Source organism: Maylandia zebra, linkage group LG15 (assembly GCF_041146795.1).
Source record: "Maylandia zebra isolate NMK-2024a linkage group LG15, Mzebra_GT3a, whole genome shotgun sequence".
Classification (NCBI taxonomy): Eukaryota; Metazoa; Chordata; class Actinopteri; order Cichliformes; family Cichlidae; genus Maylandia; species Maylandia zebra.
The window spans coordinates 37614296-37630174 of record NC_135181.1 but is presented as its reverse complement, the minus strand read 5'-3'; the positions used below and the strand labels follow the sequence as shown (position 1 = coordinate 37630174).

General features: G+C 39.2%; 2 protein-coding genes across 6 annotated transcripts in view; one reads left to right on the top strand and one right to left on the bottom strand.

The window, feature by feature from the left end:
• Positions 1–417: 417 nt before the first annotated feature.
• Positions 418–3853, bottom strand: polr2h (RNA polymerase II, I and III subunit H). 2 transcript variants are annotated; one of them, XM_004561985.2, is made up of 6 exons: positions 3739–3853; positions 2176–2268; positions 1763–1846; positions 1214–1307; positions 965–1048; positions 418–742 (listed from the first exon to the last, which is right to left on the bottom strand). In XM_004561985.2, exons 2-6 carry the CDS (start codon positions 2246–2248, stop codon positions 625–627), a joined length of 453 nt encoding a protein of 150 aa, XP_004562042.1. In that variant the 5' UTR covers positions 2249–2268; positions 3739–3853; the 3' UTR covers positions 418–624. The 2 variants fall into 2 exon arrangements, with proteins under 2 accessions (XP_004562042.1, XP_004562041.1); XM_004561984.2 differs by lacking the exon at positions 3739–3853 and adding an exon at positions 2699–2892.
• armc9 (armadillo repeat containing 9) overlaps positions 3187–15879 on the top strand; it is a 31510-nt gene continuing 18817 nt past the window's right edge. The window contains exons 1-10 of one of the 4 annotated variants that reach the window (XM_024805206.2): positions 3187–3394; positions 3650–3813; positions 4017–4142; positions 4355–4525; positions 9393–9548; positions 9664–9756; positions 11155–11179; positions 11710–11867; positions 12178–12276; positions 12982–13017. In XM_024805206.2, the coding sequence (XP_024660974.1) occupies positions 3739–3813; positions 4017–4142; positions 4355–4525; positions 9393–9548; positions 9664–9756; positions 11155–11179; positions 11710–11867; positions 12178–12276; positions 12982–13017 (939 nt within the window). In that variant the 5' untranslated portion in view covers positions 3187–3394; positions 3650–3738. Of the gene's footprint in view, positions 3395–3615; positions 3814–4016; positions 4143–4354; positions 4526–9392; positions 9549–9663; positions 9757–11154; positions 11180–11709; positions 11868–12177; positions 12277–12981; positions 13018–15879 lie in introns of all 4 variants that reach the window. The other 3 variants (XM_024805205.2, XM_024805207.2, XM_024805208.2) reach the window with 3 other exon arrangements.

Here is a 15879-nt window from a genome sequence, read left to right as displayed (position 1 = left end):
TTGGGCATTAATCATGTGTGTTGCTGCTTTTACACATGCTTAAGGTTTTGCTTGTGGTTGTGGATCCCTTGTTGCCTCATGTGCAGAGTCAGAATGACATCAGCTAACATGCATTGTTGCGGTTGTGAGTAGGCTGAGGATAAATGGCCCATTTGGGGTCTGCAGGAGGAATAAATGGAGCCAAAAACTGCAAACAGATTTATTGGAACTGTAATTACAAACCTGAAAGTTCACCGTTCTGAACTACTTTATTCAATTAGCACTGTTTCTTTATAGAACCATCTTCCATCCTAATTATAGCAGCACACATGATGCCTGTGTAATAATGTTAGACTCACCCTTCTTGCAGAGTACAAGGATAATTAAATGTTTGTTTGAGAGCAGTTGCTAAGATATAAGGAAGAATAAACATGCCAATGTGTATAAAAGAAGTCTTTATTTACAGTTTGTCTGCAGGTGGAGTCGGTAGCAGTTCTTATGTGCCACAGTGTTTAGTCTTTAGTCCATCCTGATGGAGGAATGAGAATCATCAAAATAAAAAAGTTTCCGACAGCCTCCTTGTAGATGCTCCATATAAATTTAAGGTTGACTGGTGAACCATGGGTGGGTGACCACAGGTTTGTTTTAGAAGGCCAGCTTCTTCATGAGCAGGTAGACCCTAGAGTCCACTTCAAAGCCGTGAAGATTGTTGGCATCTCCCTGTAGCCTCATGAGGAGGCCTCCATAAGACACATAAGCAGAGCTGAAACAAGAAAAACACACAAGAAATTGGAATAGCACAAACCAACGGCAGAGTCTGGAAAAGTTATCACACAGGCAGATTCAAATGTGATCTCATTTCCATAAATAGTTTCACAGAAAGGTCATCTTCTCTGTTAGAAACACAGTTTTGTTCCAGCGGATTATTAATTTCAGTAAATATATGACATATAGTCATTTTGAGAAAACTAAGCACTTCACTTACAGACGTGTGGCAGCTTCTGTTGAAGTTTCATCGCCCTCAATCTTGTAAACTTTCCCATACATCACATAATCAAACTGGTCTGCTCTGGAAATTTAAACAAAGTGGAATGAGTGTGAAAGTCATTTTGTAAATTAAAAGCGTAAGAAGTATTAACAATGTTATTATTGTTAAATATGCCAATAAAACAGCAATTTTCTTTTTGCTAAAGTTCCACAAATTACAACTTTAAATTGGAAGCAGCTGTCTTACCTAGACGGTCTGTCATCCTGAGGATTGTACTCTCCATCGTCTGGTGTTCCATCTTCATATAACGTGCTGGCAATTACCAGTCTAAACTTGTCACCTTAATGAAAGAGATATATTACAACAAACTAGCTTTATCATATTGTGCATTTGGACACTTTGGGTTACAGATACAATTCTGACACATGGTTCTTCAAGGCTTTTTACTCATAGAGCTGGGTTCCTTTGGGTTGAGTAAATGTTATTATACAGCTATTACACGACTCACCTGCACGTGAACAAGTCAAATATTGAGGGAGTCAGGGGATACATTAACGAGCAATCATATTTTTTTATGTATTACAGTATAATCTTTACTTTTGAAGAGTGCCAGTTTATTCTGATAAAATATTCTAAATAGCTGACATAGTCATTTGCTATAATTATGCTGTATATAGGACCGGTTTACACCATTGTATTTGATACATATTAACTAACAAATGACTTCCAATTTAAAACAAAACAAAACAAAAACACAAAGACACACAGGGACAAAAAAAGAATGTTTTTTCTTACCAAGATCAACAGGATAGATCTGAATGTTCACATCCAAGATGAGGTCCATCTTGAACGATTCACTTTCACAATGCAGACGAGATACTGCAGATTAACAGTTGAAGAGTTTCTATTAGATAATTTATTGTTTGTTTGTTTTTTTAATTAAATGGTGTTAACGAAGATCAACAATAACTAAAATAATGCCTCTTGTTGATAATCAAAGTTAGACTGGTTCATGATTGGCCAGAAGTTGTGTGTTTGGATACTTGAAAGGTTTAATACTTAATATCAGATCCCTTTCACTAAGAAGAACTGCACTTGGGTTATAAATTAAACTTTATCTATATCGAGATCAAATTAGAGATCAAACATGCAATTATCTGTTGGTTGGTGTTATAATTTCACTTTTTTAATGATAATATTTCACACACCTCTGTCAAACTTCTTGCCATCTGGATCGATATCTTTTACATCAAAAATATCCTCAAAAAGAATTCCAGCCATCTCTCTCCGAGTCTGTCAGTCTGTAAAAATAAGGGAAAATAAAGACAAAAACACAAAATGAAGCCACTTTTATTAGACTGAAACCATTACTGAAACTTAAAACACACCCTGCCAGTACAAGAAACACACTTCACTGAAATTCACAGAAACTTGTGTTTGCTTGTCTTATTGTTTCCCCCCGTCTATTCTGTGCACAACTGCAGCTGAAAAATCTTAACCACTAATCATACATTAATGAAACAACTGTGTATCACAACGTAAAAAAAAAACTTCAAACCTTAATAATTCGTGCTTTTGTTTTTGACCATTTAACAGTAATCTAACACCCGTTGTTGCCGAATCAGTTAGCGAAAGTATTAAGGTCTTGGCAAAGCTTTTTCAACTTTAGCATCTCTCATTCATGCTAATTGCTAGCCTTAGCATATTGGCCAAACGATTCCAAAAACGTACCTCAAGTTTTGATATTATACTGTAAGTTCAATGGCGTCGCGCTCACTTGGGTTTTCACTCTGCGACGGGGAGTATTTAATTTTGCGCTAGATGTCTTAGTTAGTCAAAATTTCATTCATTATTATCCCAAACAGACTGTACCGCGCAGGAACAATGTGCTCAACCTTTGACATAGAAAGTGCTTCCGGTTTGAAATACGGAAAGAAAGAATATAAACGTAAATATATAACGAAATTAGATAAAGACAGATAGACGAATTTTTTCAGCCACAGACAAAAAAAAAACGTATAATAAAAAAAAATACCTGCCTATCTGCTCTTTCTCTACGTTAATATTCGAAACAAATATATAGGTTTTCCAGCTAGTTTAAAAAATAAATGGTCTCATGAGATACCTTATTGTTGTTATAAAGTTAAAAAGAGCAAAAGAAAATCACAATAATCTGCAAAGAATACGTAAGAACCAAATAGCATCCTTTCGGCAATCTTTACGACATTTGCCTCTACTTTCCAGTCTATTCGGTTGCTAGGTGTTTTTTAGCGTCCTGTCTGTGTACTGTTGCTAGCTAATGGCTATCTAACTAATATAAGTTGCAACTGAAGACCACAAATCCTCACAAAAATGGACGGTTCTACGCGTGAGCGCCTCGGAAGTGTCAATGAAATGTATTCACCAAGTACCTGATATACGAACGAGGTAATGATGTTAATGCGCTCTCTTTATGTCGCATAACGTTAATTGATGAGTTAGCTTATTAGCTAGCTTGTGACATCTTGACGCTGTCTCTGATGTCTTACTGTGATGAAAATAATTCACTTTTAAGGCAAATGTGCTTGAATTTTAGATTATAAAGTAAAATCGCCATCAGTTGTATCTTTGTTGATGTTTTTCTCTTTCTGTGTGTGTGTGTGTGTTAGTTGCTCAAACCATTGTGCTGTCCAATTCAAACAGACCGCAAAATACTAACTCGGAGCGAAAACGTTATTGAATGAAAGTGGGACTCTTTGCTGCCGGATATTTTAAAGCTTTTCGGTACTCACATGAGTTCCAAGGAGGCAGCCAATATGGGGGACATCTCGGCAAATGAAACCGATCTTCTTGGGATGATTAAGGAGGTAGCACGTTTCTTCTGTAAACTGCCATATGCAAATCGCAGTGAGCATTAATAGAAATGAAGTAATCGCAATGCACAACTTTCATATATAGCGTTTCTACAATAAATTATGCATAGATGATTGAAAGCATACTTACATTCTGCTCTGATTGAGGTGGTATGTCACGTGTGTTTATTTGTATTTTTTTGTTCGTTTCTTTGTAGTACCTCAAATTTGAAGAATTTGAAGAAACTCTTCACAGTTTTGAGAAGGAGTGCAAAAGCAAAGGCAGACTCCTCTCAAAGCCTCGAGGGAATACTCTCAAAGACTCAAAGACACGTGTAATTCAGGTACATTTTGATTTTTCATGGAGGAGTGATGGTAAAAAGTGCAAAAGACTATTTGATTAGAAAATGCTAATTAACATGTAAATATTGCAACCTCAAAGCAAAGTTCAAATTGATGTATTTGTCTGTATTAATTGTAAAGATCTGTAATAGTCATGTACATTGAGACTCAATTATTACTGTGTGATAAACCACAAAAAATGTGACTTTTGTAGAAAGACCTTCTCAGCTCATTTGATGATGGAGACCACAGGGTGTTCTTTGAACTGTGGACAGAGAATATTCCCCACAGAGTTAAAGACACTGATGCTGAGGCCCAGGGACTGGAGTTCTACCTTTACATCCACTTTACAATCTACCCACTGAGGAGGCACCCTGTAGGACATGTATGTATTTACATGTGTATTTACAAGTGTATGTGTCTGTTAATACTTGTTTCATTATGTGCTATTTTTCATATGTCCACTAAGCTGCGCCAGAGTCTTATTTTCGCCCTTCTGTGGCAACAATTTTGTGAGTCAATTGGAGTTTGAGTTCATTTATTTATACAGATTTGTAAAAAACCTTATGCTTCTTTTAGCAAAACATGCAATCATAATTGAAGATGTATTGCGTCTTCTTAAGTGACCCCTTAAGCCAGGGGTGTCCAAACTTTTTTCACTGAGGGCCACATTCATAAAAATATAGGAGGGGCTGGGCCACTTACTAGAAATTAGGTATATAACCTTAACTTTACTGTATTAAAGTTAGAAAAATCACTTAAAAGTGGTCAAATGTGTTATATTGTTGAATATAATTAAAGACAAAACTGCCTTCATCACAGCTTTCCATAAATTGATGTTTATTGATTTATTCAGAAAAAGCTTTGGTAGCTCATTCTCAGAACAGCAGCCTTAGATTTCTTCTTAGACAGAAGATTTACAGTCCAGAGAAAAAACAATAAAGGGGAAAATGGGACGGGTACATTTCAAGTTTATTATTTAAGTTATTAGGCTTAGCAAAACATCTATTAACGTCCGTTTGAAACGATGGACGATGGACTGGACTTAATAACAGGAGTCCATATAATTTTAGTAAATTATTCTGGTGAGTATCAGCTGCGCTGGGTATGTAAATCGGGCCATCCAGCTGCAGTGCTGATCGTACGCCACTCCTGGCAAAAATCCAGACAAATGTCACTTGATCAAGGAGCAAATCTGCATCAGATGAGATCAGCTGACTACGTCTGCGTGCGCTGTGCATATAAAGAAAGTGGTGCGCAAAAGCAGGGTAGTGACATAATTGATGCGCATTATTGATATTTGAAGCATGTGTACCTACACATGCATGCTTATTAACACACGGGTACTGTGGAATATATTTTTATTCACATAAAGCGCTCGTGCTCTCGTCCACTCCCCGCAAAAAAATTAGCAGCTGTGCGGTGTCTGTGGCATCGGTGTAAAAATCAAAAGCACAGCTTTATCAGACAGTTGCAGTTTAATGTTGGCTGGCGAGTCTTCAATTTGTCGCACAACTGTATTTCTGGACATGCTGACGTTGTTGAAGTTCTGCACTTTTTCCGGATAGGCCTACATTATTTCGGTGACTTTAACGAGGCCGTGTTTTATGAGGTCTCCATCTGAAAAAGGCTTGCCATGTCTTGGGCGACCTCATAGCTGGCTATTGGAGCCTTTTCCTGGACAATTTGAGCACGCAAAAAAATACTGTTGCTGTCCCTGCAGCATAGCTACCATTTGCTTTAATTTCTGCTCTCGCTCAGCACCAGTGTAAGCTGCATAGGCCTGATGTTTGGTTTCATAATGACGTCGTACATTATACTCTTTCATAACTGCCACAGTTTCAGTGCAGATCAAACAGACATACTTCCCCTTGAATTCTTTGAAGAAATATTCACTCTCCCACCGTGTCTGAAATTTTCTGCACTCACTTTCTACCTTTTGCTTCTTTGGTTCTGCCATGTTTAGTAACTTGGGGATAAGTTTTTCTGTGATTTGCCTTTTTGGTGGAGCAACTGCCTTGATCAACAGCAGCTCCCCCTGGTGTTAAAACTAAGAAGTGCAATACACTCAAGAAGTGCGGGCCATATTCTATTCTATTTAGGCAAGGCAAGGCAAGGCAAGTTTATTTGTATAGCACAATTCAACAACAAGGTGATTCAAAGTGCTTTACAGAGACATTAGAAACAAGAACAAATAAAAAGCATGATTTAAAATTGATTAAAACAAGCAAATAACCTAACTAACTAATTAACAAACAAACAAACAAACAAACAAAACAGTATATAAAATCAAAACAGATAAAATCAGAACAGTAGATAAAATCAGTAGTTAAATGTAAGTTTTGAAATTTAAGCTTAAAGTGTGGATTTGGTGCTTTATTCAAATGCAGCTGAGAACAGGTGAGTCTTCAACCTGGATTTAAATAAACTGAGTGTTTCAGCTGATCTGAGGCTTTCTGGGAGTTTGTTCCAGATATAAGGAGCATAAAAGCTGAATGCAGCTTCTCCGTGTCTGGTTCTGACTCTGGGAACTGATAAAAGACCGGATCCAGATGACCTGAGGGATCTGGATGGTTCATACTGGGTCAGGAGGTCATTGATGTATTTTGGTCCTAAACCATTCAGAGCTTTATAGGCCAGCATCAGAACTTTAAAGTCTATCCTCTGACGGACAGGCAGCCAGTGTAAGAACCTCAGAGCTGGACTGATGTGGTCCACTTTTTTGGTCTTAGTGAGGACTCGAGCAGCAGAGTTCTGAATGAGCTGTAGTTGTCTGACTGATTTTTTAGGTAGACCTGTAAAGATGCTGTTACAGTAATCAAGCCTACTAAAGATGAATGCATGGACTAGTTTTTCCAGGTCCTGTTGAGACATCAGATCTTTTATCCTTGATATATTCTTGAGGTGATAGTAAGCTGACTTTGTTATTGTCTTAATGTGTTTTTCTAAGTTTAGGTCTGCATCCATCACTACACCCAAATTTCTCGCCTGGTTTGTGGTTTTTAGATGTATAGATTGAAGTTCTCTGGTGACCTGTAATCGTTTTTCTTTGGCGCCAAGGACTATTACCTCAGTTTTGTTTTTGTTTAGCTGGAGAAAATTGTGGCACAACCAGTCATTGATTTCCTCAATGCATTTACCAAGAGCCTGTACAGGGCCTCGGTCTCCTGGTGACATTGTGATATATATTTGTGTGTCATCTGCATAGCTGTGGTAGTTTATTTTGTTGTTGTTTATAATCTGTGCCAGTGGGAGCATGTAGATGTTAAACAGAAGGGGTCCCAAGATGGAACCTTGGGGAACTCCACATGTGATACTTGTCTGCTCAGATGTGAAGTTACCTATTGATACAAAGTATTTCCTGTTTTCTACGTATGTTTTGAACCAGTTTAGTACAGTTCCTGAAAGACCTGTCCAGTTCTCCAGTCGTTTGAGTAATATGTTGTGGTCAACTGTATCAAATGCTGCACTGAGATCCAGTAAAACTAGGACTGACATTTTTCCACTGTCTGTATTCAGACATATGTCATTAAACACTTTGGTCAGAGCGGTTTCAGTGCTGTGGTTCTGTCTAAAACCTGACTGGAAGGCATCGTAGCAATTATTCTGTTTTAAGAAGTAACTGAGCTGTTGAGAAACTGCTTTTTCAATGATCTTACTTAAAAACGGGAGATTTGAGATCGGCCTGTAGTTGTTCATTTGTGTCTTGTCAAGATTGTCCTTTTTCAGTATAGGTTTGATTACAGCAGTTTTTAGTGATTCTGGAAACACACCTGATAATAAAGAAAAGTTGACGATCTGTAACAGGTCTGACTCTAAAGTCTTTGAGACCTTTTTGAAAAAACTTGTTGGCAGGACATCTAAACAGCAGGAGGAGGAGTTCAGTTTACCTAAGATGTCCTCCAGGTCTTTGCTGTTAATAGGTTTAAACTGTTTCATGGTGTTTAAACAGTTTTTTGGTGGACACAGTACATATCCTGGATCTGCTGTTGATGTACCAATTGCTTGTCTAATTTTTTGGATTTTTTCAGTGAAGAATTTGGCAAAGTCAGGCCATGGTCGAATGAAGTTCAGCTGCCACTGACACAGGGGGGTTTGTTAGCCTGTCAACTGTAGAAAATAAGACCCGAGCATTATGGCTGTTTTTAGTGATGATGTCAGAGAAGTAGGACCTCCTTGCATTCCTCAGTTGTAAATTATAATTGTGAAGTTTCTCTTTATAAATGTCATAATGAACCTGGAGGTTTGTTTTTCTCCATCTGCGCTCAGCTTTCCTACACTCTCTTTTTTCATTTTTCACCAGTGTGGAGTTTCTCCATGGAGACTTTTTCCTTCCAGAGATAACCTTCACCTTAATGGGAGCAATAGTGTCCATTACATTTAACATGTTAGCATTGAAGCTATTGACGAGCTCATTGACTGACCCTCTGGGCAGGTCAGGTGTTAATGGGAAGACCTGGTTAAAAATTGCACTACTGTGTTCAGTTATACACCGTTTTGTGATCACTGTTGTTGATATATTTGTGTGGGCTGAGATTTTACTTTCAAAGAAAACACAGTAATGATCAGACAGGCCCACATCAGACACAGTAACCTTTGAAATGCTCAGGCCTTTGGAGATCAGTAGGTCAAGAGTGTGTCCTCTATTATGTGTGGCCTCTGTTACATGCTGAGTCAGCCCAAAGTTGCCCAGAGTGTTACTCAGGTCTTTAGTCCCTTTGTCCTGAGGGTTGTCCACATGAATGTTAAAATCCCCAGCAATAATTACACAGTCAAAATCAACACAGATCACAGACAGCAGTTCACTGAGGTCATTAAAAAAGTCTGTGCAGTATTTGGGAGGCCTGTAAACATTAAGAAACACAACTTTGGATGGGGCCTTCAGCTGTAAAGCCACATATTCAAAAGACTGAAAACTTCCAGGAGATAGCTGCTTACATTGAAATGATTCATTAAATAAGACAGCAACCCCTCCTCCTCTCCTGCTCGCCCTGACCTCACTGATAAAACTGTAGTTAGGAGGGGTCGTCTCGATGAGAACAGCTCCACTGTTACTTTGGTCCAACCAAGTTTCAGTTAAAAACATAAAATCAAGGCTGTGCTCAGTGATTAAATCATAAAATTACTTGCGGGCCAATTAAAAATGGACCGAGTTTGGACACCCCAGCCTTAAGCTTACCTGATTTAGTTATTTATTTTTTTAAATTTTGTTCATGAATTGTTTTTGATGGACATCTCAAATCTACCTCAAGGACCGTGCTGAGTTTGAAGAGAGGGTTTCCTTCTTCAGGCAGTACCTGGAAACTCGAGGAGGAGCTCTGAGCCAGACCACAGAGTTTCTGCCTTACTACGCTTTGCCTTTTGTTCCCAACCCCACTGTCCACCCTTCTTTCAAAGAACTGTTCCAGGTATTACACTTATAGAATATTACCTTGCTTTTAACCATCTAGTACAGTTACTAAGTCACACTGTGAGAATGAACATCACCATACTTCATATTTAACTTCTGTTTCATGTTTTTAGGATTCCTGGATGCCAAAATTGAGAGATAAGCTGGAGCAGTTCCTGTCAGTGATACTTAAGCCATCTAACAGCCCAAGGCTGATGACTTTATATGTATCCTTCTACTGTGCCTCACTAATGAGCCGTTGCTGGGAAAACCATCAGAGTACAGATGTACAAATGGATTTGTCTGTCTTGTTTTGATTTCAGTGAGATGGCATTAGCGACAAATCTGAAACTAATAGAAAATTAACACAATTCATATTTTCATTCATTGCACAAACCCACGTGACAGGTAAACGGTTGTCAAGTAAAACATAACTTTTGTCAATTAAATTCTCAATTCCAGCTTTTTACATTAACAGATTACTAGGTTAGGTAGTTTAACAGCCTTCAGTGAAACTTATAAAACTTAGCAAACAGTAAAAATCTAGCAATTTCGTTGAAGGCAAGGTATGATGTGTAGAAAATAAACCCACTGAGGAGCAAAAAAACTTGCCTTCTTTAGCTGGACTGCACATTTAAATGTAGAATACATATATGTTCTGTAGGTGAATAAGGAATTCTTTAACAACCAGTCTCTTGTAACATGTTTGATCATGTGACAACCTGAGAGACGTACCACGAAGAGAGATTGACGGGATAGTGAGTTATGTTGAATTAAAAGTCAGTTTCGATTAAAAAATATTCTGGAATTGCCAAAATTTTACTTACTTACTACTTACTGTAAAGTTCCAGTAATTCAACCTGTGAACTTTTTTGAGAGCACAGTCGGAAACACAAAACCCAGCCTAAAAGAGAAAGTTGATAACAACCGTCATGACAACCATTGTCCCCAACTGGGGTTTTAGATTTTATCAGGTTAGCTAATGCACAGAAAGAAACAAAGTTATCCTAACCTCCTCAGAGTAGAAGGGCAGGCAAAGGTAATGGAATTATTGGGATACTGGAAACCCACCACATAGACTTTGCTCAGTATATATTTGTGAAACTAAACTAGCCAACTTTCAAAGCTTTGTAAAATAAAACGCTATGGGCTGAAAAAAAATGTTTCTAGTGTATACAAAATTAACACGGTTACCAAAAGTGGGAACATTTGAGCATCAGTGTTTTTTGGCTCAGCCAATTAATAACATTTACATGTGCTTACATGACATTTATAGGGTACTTAAGTGAAAGTAGGAACACAACCAATTGTCGTTGTTTGTTGTCTGCTACCTGGGGTGCATGCACATCTGGTATGTTGTAATGTAAAGTCTGTGCTGCTTTCAGGAAAACAGATGTCCGCGTGGACCACGCTCAGCATCTCATGATGAAATTTGCGTGACTTGGACTCAAACCGACAGAGAAAGCATAACTGAGGCTTCAGATATTAATTAGTTCCATCTGCAGTCCTTTTACTAATTATTTCATTTGTATGTAATTCCTGATGAAACCATTAACAAGGGAATAAATACAGGAGAAATGTTTGATTTGTCTCTAAGTATGTGATCTTTAACCAGCTTCATGCAGAAGGAGGGTGGAAGGAGTACTAAAGGTAATTACCCCATCACAGAGTCTACCTTTTCGTGCACTGCAGTTTGCAGTTCTTCACCCCAACAGCTGTTTCTTATTGCCAGTTATTCAGTTTTCTTTCTTTCAACTTTTCATAATCTCAAAGGGAACAAAGGCTCACGGCCACACCTGCTCATTAATCAGTAGTGGTCAACTAATACTACAGATAAAGAAGTCATATCAGCGTCACCCATTATACATCTGTTTGCCAAGGGTTTTTTGCTTGATTCATTTGTATAATGTGGAAAGTATTATTTACGTAATAACACTTACAGAACTCTCACTAATGGATAAAAAACGTTATGTTAAATATTGATAAAGGTTAGTAGAAAAGTCAATGATGAGATTGGTGTTGGAGAGGTTGATTAAAAATGGCATTTCAGAATATTGTTTAATTTTTAAATGAATTTCTTGACATCTGAAAGGATAACAGGCATTTTCACCTAATGCATGTAAGCCAGTGTTGGTTTCTGCAGTCTCCGTCTTTTTCTGTTTGTTTGGGTGAATGCACAGAGGCCACGCAGCAGTTACAGCTCCAGCTGGCTGAATCAGATCGCCGCATCACCAGCTACGTACGGAAGTTCAACAAGATGCAAGCTGACTACCATAACCTGATTGGAATCACTGCTGAGTTGGTCGACTCATTGGAGGCCACAGTCAGCGGAAAGATGGTAGGGCAGGCTAATTGTGGGACAAACAAGCACACATTCTGTCAGACATGCAACAGATACGGAGTCCATAAGTGTGGCACAAGTTAGAAAAGAATGTGTGCACACAGGACAAAAACCCCCAAATTTGCATATTCAAAGTCCAGTGGTGTGCATGCGAGCGCCAACAAGAAATCTTTTGATGCGCAAAATGGATTGAAAATATATATGAAAAGATTTTAATATTTGGAAAACTAGAATACACTTGTAGTACCCTGCTCTTCTCGCACAAACAGTATTTTAAAGCTCAGGGGAACGTGCCTTGTTTTTGCAGATCTCCCCAGAGTACCTGCAGAATGTGTGTGTTCGCCTGTTCAGCAGCCAGATGAGACAGAGTGTGATGCAGAGCACAGACTTCACCAGGCCAGGCACTGTGAGTTGCAGCACACAGTCTTAGCTCTATTCCTTCCCTCTTCTTCACGCCTCAGAATAGTAACAACAACACCAGGCCCCAACTTAATGTGATTTTATTGAAGCATAGAGTATGCATAGCAGACGGTGAGGAGATAAGAGCCACAATCGGGGAAAAGTGCACTTAAGGAGTGTTTACATTATGTACAAAAAGACATCTTTGTTCCTTTTATGTAAGCTGTCTAGTCATTCTGTTGTGTGCATCCTAGAATGAGTGCTTCCTGGATCCTGGAGTTGAATCAATACAGTCATTGTTGGAAAGTCAAGTGTACACAACACAAATTTCCAATAAGCAGTCACAGACATTTACGTAATCATCTGCCTTGGAAATGTAACTGTGTTTCTCCCATAAAGACGACATTTAAAGGTGTCGAGATGGGTCAGAGTTACATTAAATCTTAAATCCTTGCTGCTGTTATTAAGCCTCTTTTTCTGCCTCTTTTGTGCCACCGATAATCAAAAGGCTGTAGAAAAGCTCCCAACCGACCTAAAAAACTGTCCACAGCTTGACAATCATGCTTGCTGTTAGCGGCCTTCATTGTGGTTTTGACCTCTGGCTTGTGAAATCTTGTTTCTTTCTATTTGAACTGAACAACATTTTTTTCTGTGTTTTGTGTGTGTGGTTTTTTTTTTTTTTTTTGCTTGTGTGATGCTTTTGTCCCCAAAGGGATATTACTCTATGAGTCCCTATGATGATGGCTATGTAAGTTTCATATATTTTCATCTTTACATTTTCTTATTGCTCAGGTCCCCAGTTCTCATCTAGCTTCTGCCTCGGTGTCTCCTTTTTCCCTCCTGTTGTTGTCTTTATGTCCTTCATGACCTCCTAACATATTTCTTCATCACACCCTCCTGACTATATGTGCATTCCCGCTAGATTGTCCCAGTTTAAACGTATGTTTGGCTTTATTTGCAGTAAGGACGATGACAGTCATTGTTCCTCAACTCTCATTTTAGCCTTTAGCTCTCAACTTATCTCTCAGTTTCATTTTTCTTCTCTTATGCTTATTGTTATTTTTTGTTTTGTTTTTTAGATTATAGCCATATAAAATGACAGAACAAGAATGGCCATCACAGGGTGCTTTGATTTAAAAGAATTACTCGCATGCTCGGGTTCTCAAACAGGACAGGTTATATTACAGCTATTTGAAAGGCAGCAACAAGAACACTTCATGTAGGATTCTTAACAACCTTAAAAACAGGCACCCAGGGTCAACATATCAAATTTGCTGTTTTTAGGTATAGTTAAACATTAAAAAATGAGCAGCCATAGCTAGTAAACTTTACTTTAAACCACTGTTACGTAGCAGTTTAAAGCTAAGCAGGTCAACATAAGATAACAAGATAAGATAAGATAAGATAACTCTTTATTGTCATTGCACAGTCATACATAGTACAGTAGTACAATGAAATTGGAAAAACTGTCCTACGTCGGCACTACATATAACACAACACGACACGATATGACACATCACAACGTAACAAACAACACAACACAGTATATTAACTTAGTATAAAAAAGAAGAATAAGTGTATGTGTATTGCACACTGTTATTATTGCACATTAATTATTATTGCACCTTGTTATAAATATAAATATTATTGTTATCGTTTTAAACATTGTTACCTCCCCCTAAAAAGTCCAGGGAGGTATCCAGTCAGGTCAGCTATTTGCATTGATCAGGGCTATTGCCCTGTTGTAAAAGCTGTCCTTGAGTCTATTTGTTCGGGACCTCAGCAGCCTGAACCTCCTGCCAGACGGCAGCAGCTTAAACACCCGGTGTCCTGGGTGTGTGCAGTCCCGTAGGATGCTGCGTGCCCTCTTGAGACAGCGAGTGCTGTACAGGTCCTTCAGGGAGGGAAGAGGATGTCCAATGATTTTTTGGGCCATGTTGATGACCCTCTGGAGTGCCTTTCTGTGTGCTGTGGTGCAGCTGGAGAACCACACACCGATGCAATATGTCAGCACACTTTCAATGGAGCAGCGGTAGAAGACGGTCAGCAGCTCCTTCTTCAGGTCCATTTTTCTGAGGATTCTCAGAAAGTGGAGACGCTGTTGGGCCTTCTTTAAGACCGCAGAGGTGTTAGAGCTCCATTGGAGGTCTGTGTCTATGTGCACACCCAGAAACTTGAAACTGGAGACCCTTTCCACGCACTCCCCGTTGATGCTGACAGGCTGCAGCTCGGACTTCCTCCTTCTGAAGTCAACTACCAGTTCTTTTGTTTTGCTGGTATTGAGGTCCAGGTTGTTGTCTGCACACCAATCTGACAGCCTCTGAACTTCAGCTCTGTATGCAGTCTCATGTCCCCCTGAGATGAGCCCCACCACAGTGGTATCATCTGCAAACTTGATGACTGTGTTGTCTGGGTGGGAACTAACACAGTCATGTGTGTACAGAGTGTACAGTAGGGGACTCAGTACACAGCCTTGTGGAGAGCCGGTGTTGAGGCTGAGGGCTGAGGAAAGATGAGGCCCCACTCTAACTCTCTGTACACGGTCTGAGAGGAAGTCTCTGATCCAGCGGCAGGTGGTGGAAGGAAGTCCAATTTCCAGCAGTTTATCTATTAGTCTGTCCGGGAGTATCGTATTGAAAGCAGAGCTAAAGTCAACAAAGAGCAGCCTGGCGTAACGGCCCTGCACTTCCAGGTGAGAGATGGTGGTGTGGAGCGTTGTAGCAATGGCATCTTCAGTTGATCTGTTAGCTCTGTATGCAAACTGGAGCGGGTCGAGTGTGGGTGGCAGGCAGGACATGATGTGACGTCGGACCAGTTTCTCAAAGCACTTCATTATAACAGGTGTTAGAGCAACTGGTCGGTAGTCGTTGAGGCTGCTAATGTTAGTACGCTTTGGCAGTGGGACAATTGTGGCTGACTTTAGGCACGGCGGGATGCAGGACTGGGACAGTGAAGTGTTGAAGATCTTAGTGAAGACCCCAGCCAGCTGGTCTGCACACTCTTTTAGGACCTTTGCGGTTACCCCATCTGGTCCGGTGGCCAGACATACCTGCTTAGCTTCATAAATTATTTTTGAGGATAGTATTTTTTCTCATTTAGGCTTGCTAGTTTAATGTAAGTGAGTGCAAGGCCATAATTTATCCTCAGTATCAGAGTCTTTGTCTTTGTACATTATCAATCTTTCTTTTATTGCTGTTTGGACCAAGGCATAAAGCCTTGTAGTTAGACAATAGCATCAACAGTCCATGATTTTGGTTGTAACCACAGTGTAAAAACAGATTGAAAAGATGAAAAAACATAAAAAGCATTTCACTTTTATTCAAAGAATATAAAAACTAATCAGGACTCAAAATTTAGATAAAACTTGGACATAAAGTCTTGCTGCAAGCAAGTCTCCCCATTCTGCAGCTATCTTGGTAAAGACTCCAGCCAGTTATTTGGGCAGGTTGAATGACTAAATGAAGGGGGAGAGAGTCATTTTTATTTTCAAGGATCAAAAAAGAACATCTAAAAACTGTGCTAATTCAGTTTAGGGTCGCAGCTTACATTGTTGGTTTAAATATACAGGGTGGGCCATTTATATGGATACACCATAATAACATGGGAATGG